The 22,282-nt window shown below is 42.8% G+C and overlaps 1 protein-coding gene across 1 annotated transcript; it reads right to left on the bottom strand.

Moving 5' to 3' along the window:
• Positions 1–6,319: 6,319 nt before the first annotated feature.
• atp6ap1lb (ATPase H+ transporting accessory protein 1 like b) lies at positions 6,320–20,586 on the bottom strand. The gene is made up of 7 exons (XM_061697376.1): positions 20,253–20,586; positions 11,801–11,838; positions 11,220–11,302; positions 9,350–9,588; positions 9,076–9,126; positions 8,469–8,712; positions 6,320–7,888 (listed from the first exon to the last, which is right to left on the bottom strand). Exons 1-7 carry the CDS (start codon positions 20,384–20,386, stop codon positions 7,652–7,654), a joined length of 1,026 nt encoding a protein of 341 aa, XP_061553360.1. The 5' UTR covers positions 20,387–20,586; the 3' UTR covers positions 6,320–7,651.
• Between the last annotated feature and the right edge of the window lie 1,696 nt (positions 20,587–22,282).

Raw genomic sequence — 22,282 nt, 5'->3', positions numbered from 1 at the left:
CAAAGCAGTCCTCTCGTGCTGTATTTTTCAATATTTGATTTATTGATTTTTTTTTTCATATGAAGTGAATTTCCCATGCTGGCTCACTCGGTGGCGCACAGAAAACGACGGCACGGAAATGACGCATTTCACTTAGCAATGGCCGGAGCCACACCCCCTTTTGTAAAAAGCTCACTTAAACATATTATTTTGCATTTCTGTAGCAGAAAAAAACCTCATACAATTAGTACTGCGAAAACAAAACCCAAGAATTGCCGCGAACCGACTAAACCTCTTTCCGAGGACCCCTTAGCTGCCCAACAAGGTGCCTGATGTTAAATATATGCCCCAAACAATGCATGCACAAGCTCTTCCTCACAAACGCAGACAGGCTTCCATGACGAAAGAAAATAATAACTACCTTACGAAATCCACACATCTTCCCAAGGAACCCCTTAACTGCCCAACGAGATGCCTGACATAAAATATGTATATTGTAAATAATTCAGCCAAGCTACTACTAGAGAACATGAGTCAACTGATTAAGCCTATCGGGACCGCTAACATCTTGCTGTATTTTTCAGTGTACATATTTGAGCCTTTATATTTCACGTCGACCATCATTCCCGCGCTCCACACTTACCGGTACACCCAAAATGACATAAAAGAAATGATACATTTTATTTCGCGATGCGCAAAGCGCGGTCCCTTGTCTCCCATTTGTAAAACACTAACTAAGCCTATTATTTTGTGTTTTCATGTAGCACAAAATACAATATCGTATAAAATAATAATACAATAATTCTTCGTTTTCTTCTTTTCCCTATCGGCTGTCCTTCAAAAAAAATGAATAAAAAGGTTTTAGAATCACACTGTGAGCAGGAGGGAGCTAGGGTTAGGGTTAGGGTTCGGCTCTGTTGTTGTAATACTGAATTCCATCCTTAGGGGGCGACAGAAGGAACACACTGCAGCTTTCAGCTAAATTGCTTCATCTAAAGCAATTCTATGTGACAATACACAGCTCGAAGGCATTTATTTGAAGAAGACGACGAAGAAGAATTGATCACAATTTGCCCAACTGTTGCTTGTTGTGAACGGAGTTAAGTTGCATTCACTGACCGCCATCTTCAGCGCTTGTATCTCAAATTTGAGCTTGCAAGTCAAAGCAAAAAAAATAAACAATCGGCCGAACGACGGCACGTATCTCCAAAAACTATTCAATCGTGTCACTGGTATCAGAAGGCACCACTGTATTAGAAACAGCTCTCAGTATAAAGCAGTGCCTTTTATACCACTAACACAATAAGAAACATTTTGTTAAATTAGTATCTTCCTAAGAATGTCATTTGCTACTTTTTATCGCAGTTCTTTCACTGGATCCCCTGTGTCCTGTAGCTAATGAAGACGCCGGTGAGTGCATTTTTGTTAGCGCGTCTTCTCTCCAATGTTCCGACTTTGTTTGCTCCCACTTTATCTTTGTCTTTTTTGTTTGTTTGTTATTGTTTTTCCAGCTGCTCATTAGGCTCAAGGTCAACTTTGATGAAACTAAAGATGCACAGGGAAGGGTGTGCTTGATAGAACTTGACATGCGGATTCATCGGTGCGCATACGCAGCTTTTCGTGCATTATTGTCCAACCATGTTTCAGAGGTTCAACATAAAATGGACCAAAACCATGTTTAAGTAATTACCCCATGCTGTTTTGCTCATCGGAGTTATTGGACAGAGACTACACTGTGTTCTTGTACTGTATGCGGTCTGCAGTAGTTTGTTTGCTCAATGTCACTTACTTGTCAAATCCATCAGGGCGACGTTCGTCGGGCTTTGCTCCGGCCGAAATGGATCATGTCCTTGAATGAAACGTTTGATCGCTGATCTTGGCCAAACACCAAGGATGGCTTTGGCCGCAAGTAAGTTTATTTGACAACGAAGGTTAATTGAATCTTTTGGGGCAAAAGTTATCCTCCATAGTGGTTGTCAATATCAAGCACAGTGATGAATAGCTGCTTCAGCTCCTCTAGTGTTCGTCAATGCTTGTTAAATTGCTTGGTTAAATCCACAGCGGTGTAACACTCTCTTGATCATTTAAAAGCGAGGCATAATGTTTACACGTTCGCTGGTTTGCAAGCAGACGTGACTCAGCAGAGGACACCTGCGGGCTGACAAGCTTGATTTAAAATGGGAGTCAAATCCCAACGGATGTTCATTTCACCCAAGAAGAAATGCAAGGCTTGCCTAAAGCATAATGGCATACAGTTGGCAGCTTCAACGGGGCCTACAGGAGCAAATTATGGATAAAAATCCTGAATTCACATGTAAGATTTTAAGGCATTTGAATTAGTAATTTCATGTTTGACTTGTTAACGGCTGCACCTACTTGAACTTGAAAGGAGACATCTACAGTAGTATTGCACGTGCTTCAGTAGTCAAAATGATCATGATAGAGGAAGTCATTTTCATGTGTTTTTAAGCACGTCAATTAAGACCAAAACAACAATAACTGCTTTAAATCGACGAAAACCTTTCCAGTGATAAGTTTTCCGGAGACATTTTGTCCCTGGAAATCTCAGGGCCTAATCAATTGCATGTGTTTGCCCAATGATGAGTCCCCCTCCGTGAGGCGAAATACTGTTTGCCTCACCTTGTGCTTTTATCTGTGGTTTTATGCGACCAGCAAAACTAAATATGTAACGTAAATATTAAATACATGAGCTTGACTACTATTGACATTATCTGAAAACATATTGGATCTGTTGCAGTACCAGTATTTCACCAATATATAGTGCTCATGCTCTGTGCTATTTCTGCTTTTGGGTGAAGGATTGCAATCTGAGTTGAGGCGGGCTGCCCCTTGCCACGTTTCATATTTCGCCAATTCAGCAATTCAATCATTTTTGGATTAAAAAAAAAAAAGAAAAAAGAAATCAATCAAGATAAATCACAGACCAGAAAACTCAAATTGGAAACACTACTTTTTCATGATTTTCTTTATTTTTTTTACTCTACATGATGCAGCTAATGCGCTGCCTTCCCTGACCGTCCCTGCTTCTTGTAACATTACAACTTCAATTTCACCCCACAGTCCTAAATATCATTCATATTTTTTTGTGAATAATGCAGCAGAATTACATTTTCCCCTCCTACACCATTGAACAGCAGGAATATGATGTTTATTAGCCGTGAAAATTATTTTGTAGAGCTACATTTACTGCATTTCATGGCCCATTTGATATACAACAGATTTAGAAATGTGCAGTATTTGGTGTGCTAATTTTGTATCAACGGTATGCTATATAAATATACATTAAAATATAACTTATTTACATAATCCCCCTGACAACTAATGAATGAATGAATGCAGGGAGACCTGCTCAGTCAAGTACTTGACAGCTTGAGAGATTGTACTATCATTTGTGAAAAAAAAGGCTTTGTGAGCAAAGAAAACAGTATAAGAAAATAAACAGTGTTTTTGCTGTACACAACACAGACAATCAGATCGCAGACACACGGAGGCATGCGAGGAGAGATGTCAAAGTGAAAGAGGCGCGCAAACAACGCCACACCTTTTGAGCAGGGCCTTGCTCAAGGGCACCACAACCTGAGTTAAGAAGCAAACATCTATCCGACAACTGGTTGCCATTTTCAGTTTTTGTCTGCGGTGGGGAAACATTGTGCTTTCCCCAGCTTTAACAATGACACACACACACACATATCCAACTATAGGGGACTTCAAGCTTTACAGCTAATCAGTGTTGTCAACAAAACAACATTCTTTTTATAAAATGTAGTTTATTATCATGCAAAAAAAAGTATTAATCGTACATTCGGTATTATAATGAACAATAGAGTTTACTATAATGAACACTTTTATTGCAGACAGGATTTCAACAGAGCGGGGCATTGCGCCAGAACAGATGCCATGATTGCAGCATCCACCAGATGTCGCTGTTTTACATACAGTGCATGACTATACGTACAGTGCTGGCCCAAACCTTAATGGGACCCAAAGCAGCAGAATTTGATTCCTCCCACCATGTTTAATGTGTTTAAAAAAAAAATGTTTTTTTAAAAAGCGCACACACACACACACACACACACACACAAACAAACTTTTGTGCCGCTTGGTTCCCTTATGCCTTGATCCAGCTCTGACTATATGCATGTATACATTATGCGCACAGTGGACAAATTAGGGTGAGGCAAACTATCCCAGGACAAAACCTAAACCTTGAAATGAACAGATGGAATCCATTTTAAAACGCAATATAAGCAAGGCTACCGACAACCCACTGTATTACTGGAATATGTACAGTACATTAAAAAAAAAGAAAAAACTTATGAAGACAGCCTCCGTGAGAAGGTTTCAAAATAGGAAAGACTACAAACTGCTTTCAAAGAGCACATGAATGATTTATCAGGCACGTGCACACATAGGCCCCAAGTGGTGCTCAAGCACCTGCCCTTTCGCCACCGTTGAAAGTAAAAAAGTGCCCTTTTCGCAGCAGACCTTTTTTTTCTTCATTCATGCATTTAAAAAAATCAAAGTTATCCCCTCTGTCATCAATTGCAACCAAAGTGTTATGATATTTTAGGGGCATTTATTTGAGTCCTTGGGAGAATTTGACATATGCTTCCACTTTCATTCATTTGGGGTTAATTAGAGGAGTTCGCATGTTCTCCCCGTGCCTGCGTAAAACCAAACAAATTGTATGAAATGATCCTCTAACAGGAAGTCAAACTGTTGCCATTATGTGGAGCGATAACAAGCGGACGATGTCGGGACTCGCAAGCGCTTCTCATTCTGGACGAATGATTCGCACCTGCTTCTGTTTTATATACAACACCTTCCCGTAATAAGCGTCCGCTTTCCCCTCATTATTTTTGCTTCTCTTGCTTTCCACTTGAATCTTGTGATTTCAGATGTGAAACTTTCTGCTACAAAGCCTACAATAATATTTATATTCCTGGTTGTGCAGCAGCATGCGTGGAACAGCGCATATTTCATATTCGCTGCTGGCCCACGGGCTGCGCTGCCTTGTTGATTAGCGCCTCATTTGCAATAATAACATGCCTAGGGGGGCTAAAATTAGGCCCCTCCGTGCCGGTTGTGCTGATAGGGGACGGGGGGAATTTTGAGTCTGTGATTGTCTTGACTGCAAATTTTGTTAATGTGAGCTAGCTATTTATTTTTTTTAATGCTGAAATGTTAATTAAAAAAAATAAAAAAATAAAAAGTGTGATGAGGAGATTCTTTCAGAGGTTGAAGCCAACAAATTATTAGCGATTATTGATGTTTTCAGGCCATCATAAAGAAATCCGTTGAAAGATGCTCAGGAATCCTTTTTATCCTTCCTGGTATAGTTTTCTTAGCTTGCATTTTCAACCGAATCTTTTTTTGTCAATCTTGTTACGCGTCAAGCAAACATTAAGTTGTCGACACTTGAGTCCTGTATTGGCTTAACATAAGCAAGGGCAGATGATTACTAGGCAGTCAAACAGTGACATCTAGAGGATGTAATGGAATGTCACACCGAGTCATTCAACCATAAAAAACCACCGAGAATTAAGTTTCTAAACGTGCAGTTCTGATTTTTTTTTTTTTCCATTTTTTTATTTTTGTCTTCTTCTTTTTCACAACGTTGTCACCACACAATTACTAATTAAATAAGCTTTTCTCGCTGGACATTCTTTTTTTCTGACCTCTACTGGTTCTCCTCGGAAAGTACAGTTCTGTTTTTGTTTCTGTATCTTTTTTAAATTATTTATTTATTGTACTATTTTTTTTTTTCTTTTAATCGATCGCATGTAACCATTGAATGAAAATATTAATCCGGCAATTTCGTTGGGCGGTATTCTCAGTTTCATATTGGTGGAATTCAGGCTATAAACATACAATATAACGCATGTAAAACCGCAAATGGGAATATTAGCCGTGTTCGTCCACAACACAACACAGCACGCCATATCCTCTAAATATCATTTATTGTTCAATCAGTTGGCCCTTGGACAAACTACCCGCACTCACTTCATACTTGGTAGGATACACTTATGACCAAAGAACACGTTTGACACTGCTACAGATTAACAGAACTGCCATATCGAATGTTAAAATATCTACTTACTGTCATGCTGACTTTTTTTATTTGTGTGTTTTTTTTGTTTTTTTTTAAAACCAGTGGTAATGACTTACTGATGCTGTTCCTGATGCTAGTGTGGCGTCTGGCATAATAATGGCATCTATAAGTCCCACTTGCTGTACGGCATTCCATCGCATTGTCCCTCTATGGCAGCAATTTGGATTTACAGTTCGACCAGACTGGACTGGACTTCATCAGACCCCATTTTAAAACAAACAAACATTTTAAGGGGGGGGGGGGTCATATCACTAATCCTCATCCCATTGCACAATGTCTTGTCATTACGTTTCTTAGTTGTGCTGTATTTGAAGTAAACAGCTGTAGTTACAAAGAGATCCGGATGCATCTACAACTTGTATATGAGCGTCGTTGTCCTGCACCAGTAACAATTTGTCATGGTTACGTCGTATATAAAAAAGACAAAAAGAAAAAGGAAACAAAATGATCTCCGCAGAGTGACACTTCTGTACATTTACTGTATGTTTTTTGGGTTTTGTTTTTTTTGCACATAGCTGGAACGGTTAGCTCTTTTCCCACAATATCCCACTCACCATATTTTGTGGCAAGACCTTTGAAGCTTCACTTTTCAGTGTCTCGCATGGAGGAGCCTTTGGCCTCGCTTGTCCAAAAACGTGACTCTCGGGTGAGCCGTTTGACCGGAGGGATGCGCTCCTCTTTTGCAGCATTGTCCCCCGTGTAGTCTTGAAAGTCTTCTCGATCGTTAGTGCTTTTACTACTAACCGACGTTGTGCTAGTTTGAGTTCGTAGGACCCCCTCCGCCCTCATCGGCCGTCCGGTCTGGTCCGGTCCGGTACAAGGCCATTTCACAGTTAAATCCCAAGCAGCAGTCTCGTTTAGGGACGGGGCGGGAGACATCGAAAGCTCTGAAGGGCCGTTCACTCCAGCCAGACGCTAGACCAGAGTTTCCTTGTTTTTTGATTCTGGCAGACTCTGCGTCGTGCCCCGTTGGCTTATTTTAAACTGCGCTTCATGCAACACTTTCCGATTATCTGGAAACACTGCACTAGCTCGGATTGAGCAGCTTTTTATGGCATGCAGCTAACAGGACTAAAACTGGCCCTTTGAAGAATATAGTTGTTGCAGCAGTAAGACAAAGGATACTTTAGAGAAAGCTGGAAAGACGACGAGCGACGGAAGCTTGTAATATGACACTTGTGAGACATTTAATCGAGAGCATCAGATGTTAGCTGTGATAGCGACAGATAGCCTAGTACGGGTCGCATGGCTGGCTGGGGTAAAGGCCGCTTGTTGCCCCTCAGGGCACCGGGACTGTCCTTGACCTTTGACATTTGGATCACGGACTGAAGGCCCAGGAGAGGCTTGAGCATCCATACAATGGATGCCAAGATACAAGTCAATGAGGAAAGAGTATCCTGCATTTACTTCCGAGCGATTTACAAGGTTTTCACGTGGACAGGTATTTTGTTCAAGAAATACTCTGTGGAGGATACTTTTTCCATGACTTGCTCTCCGCCTCAGCCTCGCTTTTCCTCTCTCCGCCCCTGTCCGCTTTCCTCACAGGCTGTTCTTGTCCGGCAACTCGGCCTCTGGACTGCGGGGGAAGTAGACGGTGGCCTTGTGCTCCTCATAGCGGTCGATGTGCTTGAGGTGGACCACCATGTGAAGGGCGTAGGCCAGGACCAGGAGCAGGATCAGAGACGTCACCAAGCCCATTAGGATGGCCGGCGTCAGGAAAGTGGCGCAGTCACTGGCCGACGCGAACTTGTCCGACTGCACATTGAAGGCTTGAATCTGAAAGAGAAGGCGGAGAGCTGAGATTAGGCCGATTTAAAGAGGACGAGTGGCTCTTACTGGATTTAGCGCACGCAGGTTGAGACCGCCTAGCAGATGGCCCAGCACGCTGAGTACAGACAGACCAACAGACTGCCAAACATACGGTGTGACAGACTGATGGCACACTAAGAAACGCGGCTGGCAAACATACACATGTACACAAGTAGAAAATGGGATGGCGGGGGGGGATTAAAGTAGCAGCGAGAGTGAACGCGACCATCATCCTGAAATATCATGCCAGCGTACGTTTTAAAAAAAAAAAAAAAAAAAATCAACAATGCTGGTTGATTAAAACAGATCCATTTGAAATATACAAAGTGAGTCATGACATACATCTGAACAGGCAGGCATAGAAAATTATGACTAATAGCTGCTCTATTATTAGATTTTTCTCAACACGCGTATCCATATCAGGGTCAGCAAAACCAGCCTCGCTTTTACTAAATTAAACAGTAGGTGGGAAAATCATTATTATCACTGGCAGACACTGGTGGGAGCCTGAGGGAACAACGCCCGCACCGCCTTTCTGAAACCGTACTTGGAAATCGGTGAAAGTGATGTGCCAGTTGGCGGACGTGTCCGTGTGGGAGCTGGGCACCAGTAGGGTGTCATATTTGTGCAGGCTGCTGACGTGCTGGCAGTGGTAGGACGAGGTGGCGGGCGCGTAAACTTCGCTGGCGTTGAACGTGGCCTCTTGCGTCCAGTTGTAGTGGATGTGCACGCTGTCCAGGGTGAACCAGTTTTGACCTGCTGCCTCGTAGAAGGTGTTTGACATCTGAAGCCTGGAGCAGATGGCGTACATCAATAAATGCATTTTTTTTTTTTAAACAAAAAAAAAAAACCTCAGATTTCAGAAATTAACCTCAGGGAAAGGAATACAACATCTGTTTTGTTCTGGATACTGGATACTAATATATAACATATGAACTGTGACACTTGCAATATTTTAGTATGAAACATGCTTCATCAATTAAGTTTGATTGATTGATTGATTGATGGTGTATTTATTTATGATGCATGCATTCAATTTTGTGAGCAGTCTTCCTTAACTGCAGGATGATGAATTCAGTTTAAAAAAAAAATGTAAATGTCCATAAAAGGTTGCTGATTGTTGAAAACATTTCAAGCAAGAAGACAAAAGGTACCTGATTACGAGACCTCGCAAGTCTTCCACATCACCGAACTTTAATGAAAGCCTGCACAAGAACAACATTAAAAATGTGTTAATTCAGTCAAAAATAACCTTGGAACATTTTGATTAATATGTGTTGCTTTAGAGTTTTTTGTTTGTTTGTTTTGTTTTGTTTTGGGGTTTTTTTCAGACAAGTGCCTGGCGTTTGCCAGTTTAGTTGCAGAGGAAGAAAGCAAGCAATCGACCGCAAGGAGAAGCATGTGACGTGGGTTCTTAATCTTCCTTACGTGGCCTTCTCCTTGGTGCAGACGGAGCCTTTGGTGTCCACGGGCGAGTTGGGATTGAACACGCTCTCAGTCAGATCGATGAAGGTGTGATTCCGGTAGCGGATGGCCAGGCGCTTGGCCTTGAACAGAATGCAGGTCTTCCCGTTGTAGGACACGCTCAAGGGGCCGTACGGGCCCATCAGCGACTGGAGCAGCTTCCTCTTGCTGTGAGACATCGCTGCATGGTTCCACTTGAAAGGCTGCGAGCACAAAGAACGACGTAGGCACTTTATTGAGTTGAACTTTTAGTATTCATTTCACGTCGTTTGGATTTGTTCCCAACAGTATGTTCTCTTCATGTTGTAGTGTTCTCTTGCCTCCACTGCTTCCAGTAAGAGTATTTTATTTATTTATGTATTTATTTTCCCTCCCCAAATCAGATTTCAGCCTCTATGTGTTACCGTGTCAAGCTAATCTGCCCTGGGCCTTCAGAATCAGTAGTGCTGGCTGAAGTAACTTAAACTCAATTCGCTATGGGACTGTCTAAAAGCTTCGAAATACAACACATTATGGCTCGTAATACGTTGCCTTGCAAACTACGCGGCCCTCTTGACAGATAATAGAACACGAAAGCAGATACGGGGCCCTACTACATTTTGTCCACTAGAGGGAGACAGTAACTGAATCCTTATTGTACCGCACAAGCAATGTTGATCCCACGTTTACCAATTTGGTGAAAACTGGTTCAACTGTGCATCGGCTAGTTGGTTGAACCCTAATCGATACAAATGTTGTAGTGTTGAACTAAAACCATCATTGCAGATGATCAGAGAATCCAGCAAATGAACGGAAAGTCGTTTTGTTCCTCTGACAAATTAAGCAGCATTCCTGACACCCGACACAGGCGCAATGTTGGGTTTTCCCAGCTTTTCTGTCATATAAAACAAGATTTCACAGACGCGCGTGGTGAGCAAGTTTGCATGTTCTCTTCGGGCTTGCATGGGGTCTCTCTGGGTACTCCAGCTTCCTCTCCCATTCTGGAAACATGCATCATTCGATCAATCACGGAAGTCTTTCAATTGTCAATAGGTATGAATGTGAGTCTGCATGTTGGTTTGTCTATACGTCCCCTGCGATTGGCTGGCGACCAGTCCACCTCTCGCCCAAAGTAAGCTGGGATAGGCTGGAGCTCACCTCTGACCCCAATGAGGACTGAAACTCAGCTTGTGCACGTAGGCAATGAAGGAAAACCAAAATAATAATCATCATTTTAACAGGTTATTAACACAGCTGACATGCTGACCACAAAGTGGGAGCGATTTATTTAGCGTTGTGTTTGCGTTAGTTGGGAGCAGCTGTGTACTATGATATATACCAGGAGCTCCTCCATCTTTTGAATCGCTTTGTGCTTATCCACCACTGTTTTACTGTGAGTGCCTTTTCTCTCATCATTTATGAATAACTAACTGGCTAAGGGTTGTTGCATATGGTACATGTTGTATTTCATGCCTGGAATAGCCACCTTTGTGAATGCACTGTATTTGAAAAGAAAATAACATTTTCGAAGAACCGGAAACTATATAGGATGCTTTCATCTATAGAACTCTGATGTAAGCATGTCTGACATATGGCCACACAGATGTGTCATTTGGAGAATGCTGCTGTGTGTGTGTTTGTGCATGCGTGCGTGCGTGCAGGCAAAGAGGTTCCTCTGCTGAACGTGACACCCAGGAATATTCTCACTTCCGAGGTCACGCACAGTGGCCGAGTGCTTCTGTTTGGCTTTCACGCGGGTACAAGAAGTGGATGCACAAGTGTGACGTGCAGATCAAGACGAGACAATGGCGCAGAGGCAGAAGTGGGGTGCGTGCGTGCGTGCGTGCGTGCGTACCTGCAGGATTCTCCTGAGTGGGTTTTCATCTTGGGGCGTTAAAATGACCTCTTCGTTTTCTAAGCCATACTCGCCGTCCTGACCTGAAAACACATGTTTTCACAGGGCGAGGTTATATCAGCATGCACATTCAGATGATTCAACGTAATCAAAAAAAGTTCGGCCCCTTTCACGCAAACACACACGCATGCTACTGAGACAGAGGCACAAATAGATCCTGCCTACACCTCCGTGCCGAGGCTCCTCTCTATTTCCAGTTGTTTTGCGTCATCACTGTGACGCATCATTGTTTATTTTTTTATTTTTTTTTTATTTTTGCAGCAACACCATTATTCAGTATTGACAAATATCCTCATTTGGTCGCATCACGAGATGATGTCAATCGGAGCGGTGTTTATCGCTCTTTCTGTCAGACCGCCGAAAGGTGATCTGCCGGATTTGGGGTGCATAGATAACACGAGACATCCCACTTCTGTTTGCATTACAGTGAAGCAAACGTTGTGTCCGGAACAAAATGCATTTGTCAGCATGGCCGGCTTGATTGAATCAGGCCTTTCCATCACGCCACGTTTGTCACTTACTTGATGTGACTCTTGTGGCTTGTTTGGGGTTCTCTCTGCTGTGGGGGAAAGAAAAGACAACATCAGATTTGGAGAACACGGCAGGAAGTGACACGTTGAAGATTTATTGCAAATAATGTTCTTTTTTTTTTTTTTTTTTTTTTTTTTTTTTTTTTTCCTGCAGGAAGTTCAGAAGACATAGGCTAGAGCAGAAATGTCAAAAAACTGGTGCCTTGAGAAACGAGTTTAATTCGCTCCGTGACCACGTTTGGAACTCAAAATATTTGTCTCTCAAATCTTCCTTTCCCATTGAAATGAATGGAAATGCCATTAACCGGTTCCTGCCTTACACAAATAAAACATATTGTAATGTGTATATTAAATTGAAAAAATAGCCCTTCATACTGTAATGTTGTACTTCATAGAAGCGTACAGTAATGAAAAAATAAGTTCCAACTTAATTTCAGTGTCCATTTGTTGCCGATGATGGAAACGTCAACCTGCCAAACATGGCCGCCACGGGATTCATAATAACACCTAACTCCTCTCTCGGCTCACAGTACGGCACTATTATTAGTTGTTGTACGCAGACGATACAACATATATGAATGTGGGTGCTGTTATGTTGTCAACGTACATGTTGTTGCTGCACCGTTTGTTTTCGGTTCACAACATTGGCGCTAATTAGCATTTGCACTACGTTAGCAGACTGAAAGGCTAAGTTTGACATTCAGCTTGAACTGGGAGTGGCATTAAACAGCTTGCAGCCTCTTTTGGGATGAATTGTTCACTTTTTTGCCAAACAGATGCTTTTCTTTCCCCCCCCCCCCCTCAATTGTGTTGAGTTCACTGCCACCATTCCAGTCTGTGGTGGACTGCTAATCACTGATGCGGTACTGACACGCATATCGCTTCAGGGGCATATTGGACATGCATTTGCCTCACGTGTGCGACTGCTCAAGTGAAGCTAATCCTTTTTCCTTTTAACCGTCCAATCAAAGACTTCATACAGTGGAAATTGGCTTACTGGGCGGCACCGGGTAGTCCCGTTCTACTTGTCGCGATGCTTTGCTCTAACTCTGTGGTCTGCGCCGACCTATCTGCGATCATCTAGGACGCTCGTTACTCGTCACACAATAGCTTTTTATAATTGACCTGTTAAAGGTAAGCCTAAGACCTTTTGCAGGTAGCATGACAGCTACACTCTGCCTTCTGTGTCACATTTCTTTTCCGGTTTAAATGTTTATTTATCACCTAATGACAGCCAATGAGACACTTTAGTTGTGCATGAACGCCGATAGACATTGCTGGAATCAAAACATGATGGAATCAATATTTATGTCAAGTTCAAATACTTAAAAGTCATTTATTGAGTCAAGGGGTGGCTACATTCAACTTTTTTTTTTTTTGCAATTCCTTCAAAATAATCAATATCTGGATGCAAAGATACTTTCTCCATTCATGCATTGCTGTGAGCCAGTCAAGTTGTGAATTTGAAGCAGTTGCGCTGGGTTTTGGCTTCTTTCGTGGAGAACAAAATCTTTTGACGTCACTGAGATGTTCAGCCCATTTTCTACGTGCTTGTTGTTGCCCAAAGGGTTTTTTAATTTTTGTTTTTTTTTCCTGGCTCCTGCATCCAAGTGATGTGCAGAATGGCTCAGACACAGTTGACGTGATTTCCACCACCACCACCCCAACCCCCCCCCCCCACACACACACACACACACACAAAATAAATCTCAGTATTCCATTCAGACATTAACCATTCAGTGTCGTGCTCCAGGGAGAGTTATAGTCCACCTATAAAATCTCTGCAAGGTTAAAGCAGACTGGGCTTTATGATTATATTTTCTCCATTGCATGTGATTTCATTTAAAAAGTACAGTGCATATGAAAAGTACACAGGTTGCCAGGTTTTGTGACATTAAAAAAAGGAGACCAAGATCATTTCCAACGTTTCTCCATCATTCAAGTGACCTATGGTGGCTAGGCTGTCATCTTCTTGAGAGTGGAAGTAAAATAAACAACTGAGATAATGTGGTTGCACAAGTGTGCACACCCTCTTCCAACTGGGGATGTGGCTGTGTGTGGCTAGAAATAACCAGTCACATTCCCAAGTTTGTTAAATGGGAGTCAGCAAACACCTGTCACCTTTTAAAGTGCCTCTTCTTAACCCAAAATAAAGTTCAGCTGATATATTAGGTTTGTGCTAACACACTGACTGCTATTTCCATCTCTTCATAATTGCCATTAACGAGCAGTGTTGTGCTTGCGCCTAACATATCATTTGGAAATATGACCAAAATAGTTCATGTTGTTTTTATCTGAGCATAACACATTTTCAGATTCAGAGATTTCAAGAACAACATTTTGAAAGCAAGGTTGGGTCAAATCTGCCCTTCTGAAGTGATTGCAAACAGTGCTGCAGGTTGCCAAATGTATTTATATAAAAGTCCCAGCGGTCTGGAGCAGGTATCCACCCTTCTGGTGCAATTTCCACCTGGACAATATTGTAAAGTCGGGTGCCAGGTGGATTAGGATTAGCGGTGAACACAGCCCAGGTCGCCTCGAGCGCGGCCGCCGAGAGACGAAGGCCGCCAGCAATTTGAGGAGATTAACAAAGTTAGAGATTAATCGAGTCAGAGTCGGCAGTATCCTGGACAGTACAAGTGCTGACTGAGCATTTTGAGCAATCTGTGAGACAATAACAATTCAACGTGAAAAACAAACAAAATGAGGCCGGTGCATATCCCAGTAAGGCCATGTTCCTTCTCTCCATGACGTGCCCCCAACCAACAATAATCATACCATACAAAGACGAATAATACACAACTGGCTTGCTTAACTTAAGTTTACATAAATATTACAATCCTTTTAATGTTGTTTTGGAGTGTTCCACGCACAGCCTCTATGTGCTACACGTCTGGAAATGTCAGTCATCGCATCTGTTTCCACACCAAACGGTTCAAGTAAACAAAGCAAACTTAATGCTGGCTGACTTTAGTCGACATATTTTGACTGGGAAAGGTGACAATGACTTGTGACCTGATCAGCTCCTCGTTAGAACTGATGTAAAAAATGGAGTCAACTATTACAGAATGTGGGATTGTTGAACTGAATTGGTTTGTTTGTTTGTTTGTTTTGTTTTTGGTAGGGTCCCTCTATCAAGGAAATCAGCGTGAAACATGCCCAGCCATGGGTATGATAATGGCTTAAGAGTAGCTCATGTCTCTGTAAAATAATAACTGGACAGAGGGAAGAGGGGGGAAAAAAAAAAGACAAAAATGATCAGAGTTGCGCATGCAAAACTACTACAAGGGTTCCGTCCCTCACGCCCACTCAGGCCTCAGCTGGCCGAAGGGGACCAGAGGAGTGCACAAGTGCTTTAGCTAAAGCCCTCGTATTTGTTCTTATGCCAGTTTGGCGAGGTCAGCAACCTGGGACCGCTGCGGCCGCGTCATTGGCTGAGCCGGTCACACGGTGCCCGAGTGCCGAACATGGCCTTTTACGTAATCGACGCCACCCCTTTGGCTCACCTCGCTCCCTTTTTGATATAACCCGGAAACGCGCACACGCCCGCCAGTGTGCCACCTGACGTCGTGGGAACGTTGTGATGTGGCCACAAAAGACTCATGTGGACTACATATCTCCCCCCGTGCTAACGTGGCTTTTGTCGGGGATCTACGGCTTCTTCCCACATTCTAAAGACATGAATTTGCGATAAAGTCAAGACTAAATTGGGCATGGTTCTTCGTCTAGGCTATGCCCTGCGACGGACTGACAGTCGGTCCAGCGTGCGTCTGGCCTCTGCAGCTCACTCTTTTCTACTCTTTTACAATAATTGCTTATTCTGATTATTAAATAACCACCATATGCAATAGAAATCAAATGTAATCTTGTAGGTAGAGGTGCAATATTCCTCATAATGGAGCAATGATGGATCGCTAAGGTCCAGAACTACATTATGGGATGTTCTATTTTGGGCAGTAACTATCTAGGATGTCACAATTTCTTCGGCCGCTTAAACACAGAAATCAAGACCTGAAAAACAAACGTCTTTGTGTCTTTCCCTGGCATTGCTGTAATTCTTTATAATGACAAACAATGTTTGCTTCATGTGGCTCAGGTATAGATCGCTCAAAACACAGCAGATTTAATAAACATCACGACCTCTGCCAAGGTCAAACAATCCTACTCTGGGTCAGCACTAAATTATATGAGCTTTTATATGAACTGCCTGGTTGTTGTTGTTTTTTTTCATAATAATATATATGCAATATTCAGAATAAGGAAAAATAGTTCATTGAGCCACACCTTTATCCGGATGTACACCAAAATTGAAAGAGTTCTTTCTCAGCCCATGAACCAACATCATTCGGATTTAGTACTCGGTGAAAGAAAACACGATTTAATCCCACGGTGGGCAGGTGCAGGCAGGCCTATTAAGAGAGTTCTTCGTGCAGATTAAGATGAGGTGTTCCTCGTCCCTGTTGGCATTTGCGTGGAAATTTACATTACGGCTTCTAATTTAACGGCGAGTCAAGCGTCGAAGCTGACAGAGATCGAACGGGATTTTGGCTACTAAACTCAAGACTCCTTGGTTTCTGGATCAACACAATAAGAAATTTAATAATAAGATAAGACACATTTAAGTACATATTGACCCCCCCCCCCCCCCCCCCCCCACACACACACACACACACTCTGACTAGACAGCAAAATATGGCTTAACACTTAATCTTGATGCAGCGTCCCTTTCCTGCCCTGCTTAGCAACAGTGGCGCGCTAGAGGAAGTCTGCATTTGCAGGTCATATGTCACACAAAGTCCTTTGGATGTTCAATTTCCCCTGAGGGGAATTCTGTTGTGCTTCGAAAGAAATGAGGCCATTCTAAGATGTCTGAGAAATGTAACGCCGCCGACATTATTAGTAATTACATTATTTTGTGTCGTAACATGTTATACTTTAGTATTACAGTAGTGTTCAGAATTATAGCAGCATGTTTGGAAAAACAATGGGTGTAATGCTCAACATTCGTATAATTTCGTTTATATAGAACAGCATACTATTATTATAATATATCATATGCTGATATAAAACGTATCTTTTTTTTCGTTCAGCATCCTATTTGTATGGAAATAAGAAAAAAAACCGTATCTTAATAATACTGAATTATACAGTATTTGAAAAAGGAAAATTTCTCATTTGTATGCTGCACCAGTTTTAATCTCCCAATATCCGCTTGTATGCATACTTTTTACGTAATGGTATTTTTTTACAATCACACAGATCCCAAATTGACAAAGTTTAGTTATACCTTTGACATGCAAAGATTGGCTGGTACATTAATTAACTGTTTTTGGTCAATATATTGGTTGATGAGCAAAAGAACTATTTTATAGTCTGCATTTTTTTAAAATATTGAAAATTGGTTTGCAGCAATCCATTCTGAAGCACACTTCACTGTCAGCCAACAGGGTTTTTTTTTATTTGGAGGTTTTCAGAAAATTACATAGCTGTATTACAGAGCTGAAACTGAGCTGTCACATTACTAAGGTGACAAACGTTGTACATGTACAAACTTTGATCTTGGGCAAATGGGATCAGGCCCTTCAGAAAAAAGCAATGTAGCCCTTTACCGTGGTAGCAGATAGGTGTGAAAGTGAAATACAAGTTCAGTGTAATTACGGCAATACCGTAAAATGAATCATTCAGTGACGGGGCTTGTCTTGTAGGACTGTGAAATTATAATAATCATCATCATCATAATCTGGAAGGGAGCATACAAGATGTGTTATTTAAGTGGGCGGCTTTACAACTCACTGTAAGAAAATAGAATTATCTCATTGTTAGTAAGAAGTAAAATACAACCCCAATTCCAATGAAGTTGGGACGTTGTGTTAAACGTAAATACAAACAGAATACAATGATTTACAAATCATCTTCAACCTATATTTAATTGAATATACTACAAAGACAAGATATTTAATGTTCAAACTGATCAACTTGATTGGTTTTAGCAAATAATCATTCATTTTGAATTTTATGGCTGCAACACGTTCCAAAAATGCTGGGACAGGTGGCAAAAAAGACTGAGAAAGTTGAGGAATGCTCATCAAACACCTGTTTGGAACATCCCACAGGTGAACAGGCTCATTGGGAACAGGTGGGTGCCATGATTGGGTAGAAAAGGAGCTTCCCTGAATTGCTCAGTCATTCACAAGAGAAAATGAGGCGAGGTTCACCTCTTTGTGAACAAGTGCGTGAGAAAATAGTCCAACAGTTTAAGGACAATGTTCCTCAACGTACGAATTTAGGGATTTCATCAACTACGGTCCATAATATCATCAAAAGGTTCAGAGAATCTGGAGAAATCACTGCATGTAAGCGGCAAGGCCGAAAACCAACATTGAATGCCCGTGACCTTCGATCCCTCAGGCGGCACTGTATCAAAAACCGACATCAATGTGTATCAATGTCAAGGATATCACCAGATGAGCTCAGGAACACTTCAGAAAACCAATGTCAGTAAATACAGTTTGGTGCAACATCTGTAAGGGCAATTTGAAACTCTACTATCCAAAGCAAAAGCCATTCATCAACAATACCCAGAAATGCCGCCGGCTTCTCTGGGCCCGAGCTCATCTAAGATGGACTGACGCAAAGTGGAAAACTGTTCTGTGGTCCGACGAGTCCACATTTCAAATTGTTCTGGGAAATTCTGGACGTCGTGTCGTCCGAGCCAAAGAGGAAAAGAACCATCCGGAGTGTTATGGACGCAAAGTTCAAAAGCCAGCATCTGTGATGGTATGGGGCTGTGTTAGTGGCGATGGCATGGGTAACTGACACATCTGTGAAGGCACCTTTAATGCTCAAAGGTACATACGGGTTTTGGAGAAACATATGCTGCCATCCAAGCGATGTCTTTTTTATGGACACCCCTGCTTATTTGAGCAAGACAATGCCAACCCACATTCCGCACGTGTTACAACAGCGTGGCTTCGTAGTAAAAGAAAAGGAGATGTAACACAGTGGTAAGCAAGACCCTGTCACAGCTTTTTGGGAACGTGTTGCAGCCATAAAATTCTAAGTTAATGATTATTTGCTAAAAACAATCAAGTTATAAGTTTGAACATTAAATATATTGTCTTTGTAGTATATTCAATTAGTTATAGGTTGACATGATTTGCAAATGATTGTATTCTGTTTTTATTTACTGCGATTGGCTGGCAACCAGTTCAGGGTGTACCCCGCCTCCTGCCCGGTGACGGCTGGGATAGGCTCCGGCACTCCCGCGACCCTTGTGAGGATAAGCGGCTCAGAGAATGGATGGATGTTATTATTTATGTTTAGCACAACGTCCCAACTTCATTGGAATTGGGGTTGTACAACAACACCAAACATTAGCTTAAGGCCCTCCCTCCATCCCAGCCATTCATTGTGTCTACCGCTTGTTCTTAGCCACAGAATCTGGCGTTTATTCCAGTTGACCTAACCCCAGACTGATCGCAAGTAAGCTGCGTGGAGTTTGTGAACAAGGCATTGAGTGGGAGTTCGTCCCACACTAGCTTTATGACACTCTGCTGTGGAAAGCAATGCACCGCCAGTAGCAACTTAAAGCCTTCCTCTCCAACAACTACTGCAGTTGCGATTTCTTTTGTACGCACGGGGACTCGGCCCGTGACCCTGTGTTTCCAAAGCTCAAGTCCCTGCAGATCAGCTCCTGCTGGCCCTGACCTATTGCCCCCTTTTATTTATTATGTATCTGCTCCTTTTGTTGGTGAGCGTAATCGTGTCAACTGTTCATCCTGCAAAGGTACATTTTGAGAATTGTTTCACGAGCCGGACATGGCTTTTGGTGTCTGTAACGACTCTGTGAGCCGGCAAGGCTCCAAAGCTGATGTTCAGTCTCTGAATGTTTGATCCACATTTGACCTGCAGGACCGCAACATGCAGACAGATTCCCTTCCCCAATCTCCCCCGTCTCTCACTCTGTCCCCAACACCACCACCGCTATCCCTCCTCCTCCCTCCCTCACTCCCTCCCGCTTTCTCTCTCTCAATGACTGCATCAGTAAATTGACTCCAGCAGACCACCCCTGATGCATCCTCTCCTCCCTGTCCCATCCTTGTTTACCTTCTGTCCGTGTCCCCCTCCAACCTCTCGCATGCCCGCAGCCCCCCCAGCCTTATTTTGCGTCCTCCTTTCGGACCCGACACGATCGTACATAGACGACAGCCTCATCTGTGATCGATGAGTGGCGTCTGATGCGGTCCCCGACACTGAGGCAAACAAAGGCTCGCAGTGCAGCCCTCTGGAAGCACAAGCCGCCTTCACCGTTTATGAGACAAGCGGCCAAGGTGAGATGGAGAGTTAAGACGAAATGAAGGAATACAAAAGGAAGAATCACCACCACACGCACGCACACACACACCTCTTCCGTTCATAGCGATGGAGAGGAGGATGGCTTTACCTTCTGTGCAAGATTTCAGGCACTTCATCATAGCTGAGTCCCGGCTGCAGCTCTTCGTCGGAGAGAGTCACAGCAGGCCGGCTGAGAGCAGACAGCAAGGCGATGGAGCACAGGAGGAATGCGTGCGCAGCCATTGAGACAATGAGAGGAGACTGCCGCTGCCGGAGTGCCGCTTCATAATCTGCTCCGCAAGCTCTTGTGAGCGGCACTGGCCGGGGCCAATCAGCGGAAAGCACAGAGCATCGGCGTGCGTCACAGTCCCCCTCGCTGCACTCTCCTCCTCCTCCTCCTCTTCCTCTCCTCGACTCTGCTTGTTTCACACTACTCAGCCTCCCACATCCACTTCTGCGCTCTCCATCCACTATACACAGGTAGCTGCAGGCCAGTCCCACATTTAGGAAGCGTCTTGTTCTATTTAACATACCGTTGCTGCGGCCAATGTCATCCTTTTATTTGCACACACACACACAGTCACAAGCGCAAGCGCACACATGCAAAAACCTGGGAATGTCAAGGTCAGATCCCAGAGGATGATAGGGGGAGGTTGACAAAAGGGGGGGATCGGCGCCACGACTGCGTGACCTAGATCTCCAGTGTGCTGCCACAAAAGCAGAATTAATTCATTTGATCTATGCGTTGTTGCGAGCTCGCAGCTGAGGAAATTGTCCAGTGAGGCTGCAAATATGGATGACAGCAGCAGCTGAGCTGCAGCGGGGACGAGACAGGAGAAAAGGTCCGACCTCGCTGACCCTGATCACTGATTCCATTTCCGCCGTGGTGTTCATCTGTAATGAATATCTCACCTTGTCGTCCATTATCTTATTTTTCCATAACCAATGAGCGAAATATCGAGAGTGGTTATATAACAAAATGTTTTGACCTACTATCGTGGGAGATTTTCCCATCGATGCATCACAAGGACTCCGTCTGTCCTTTTTCCTCTCACAAGAGCAGTGCTTCGTTTACAGTTTCAACACAGTTAACGTTCAGATATTATCCTTATCGTGACATCTAGCGGAAATAACCGAGTAAATATTGCCGAGAAGTAATGGGACTTCATTGACTTCGGTTCACCGAGATAAACTGATCTCCCTTACCTTTCATGTTATATTTCTCAACGTGAAAGCAAGAACACCATTTATGTCGACTGATGACTGTAAGGTGATCAAAGGTAAGATTATTACATACGATAATTCCAGTCAGTATCCTGTCAGACACTTTTGCAATTCTTTGCTGACGGTAGATTACAGATCAGTGGTCTTATTGATTTCACGTATAAAAAAAAAAAAAAATATTCTCATCATCAAGGTCAATCCAGTACATATACTATGACTTGCATATGAATTTAAGTGACATCCCATTCCAAATCCTTAAGGTTTAATATGACATCAGATTACTGTTTGGAGCTATATTCACCACTTCTGGGAAGGCTCTCCACAAGGTTTAGGAATGTGTTCATTGGAATTTTTGACCATTCTTTCAGAAAAGCATCTGTGAGGTCTCCCACTGGTGTTGGACGAGAAGGCCCGGCTCTCAGTCTCCGCTCTAATTCATCCCAGAGGTGTTCTTTCAGGTTGAGTAAGGCCAGAACTCTGTGCAGGCCAGTCAAGTGCATCCACACCATACTCTCTCATCCATGTCTTTTTGGACATCGCCTTGTGCACTGGTGCACAGTCATGTTGGAACAGATAGGGTCCATCATTAAACTGTTGCCACAAATTTGGGAGTGTGGAATTGGCTAAAATCTGTTCGTTATGAATACGTTTGGCAATATAGTGTAGATAAAATATTATAAGTGTTGTACCAGTGACAGATTTCGTTGAATGATGTTTTTTATAATTGTAGATGTTTAAGCATGGACCCAATTGATTACATGGTACATCGTATCTGAGAGATAAAATATAAGCCAAGAAAGTGCTTGGCCTGTAATACCAGTACGCCATGGTTATGTGACCGCTGAGTATTATAATGTCACTTGCGGAGTCCCACAGGGATCAGTACGTGGCCCTCTTTTGTTCAGTATTTAAAAG

Source organism: Phycodurus eques, chromosome 1 (assembly GCF_024500275.1).
Source record: "Phycodurus eques isolate BA_2022a chromosome 1, UOR_Pequ_1.1, whole genome shotgun sequence".
In the NCBI taxonomy this organism is placed as follows: Eukaryota; Metazoa; Chordata; class Actinopteri; order Syngnathiformes; family Syngnathidae; genus Phycodurus; species Phycodurus eques.
This window is presented reverse-complemented; position numbering and strand designations above follow the sequence as displayed.

Bases quoted from the DNA above. Each gene is read 5' to 3' on its own strand.
- atp6ap1lb (XM_061697376.1), bottom strand. From the start codon at position 20,386: ATGGCTGCGCACGCATTCCTCCTGTGCTCCATCGCCTTGCTGTCTGCT. The intron at 9,589-11,219 runs GTACGCACGCAC...TTGTGCTCGCAG, and splicing joins CACTCAGGAGAATCCTGCAG to CCTTTCAAGTGGAACCATGC. The intron at 7,889-8,468 runs GTACGGTTTCAG...CTTCTCTTTCAG, and splicing joins TCACTTTCACCGATTTCCAA to ATTCAAGCCTTCAATGTGCA.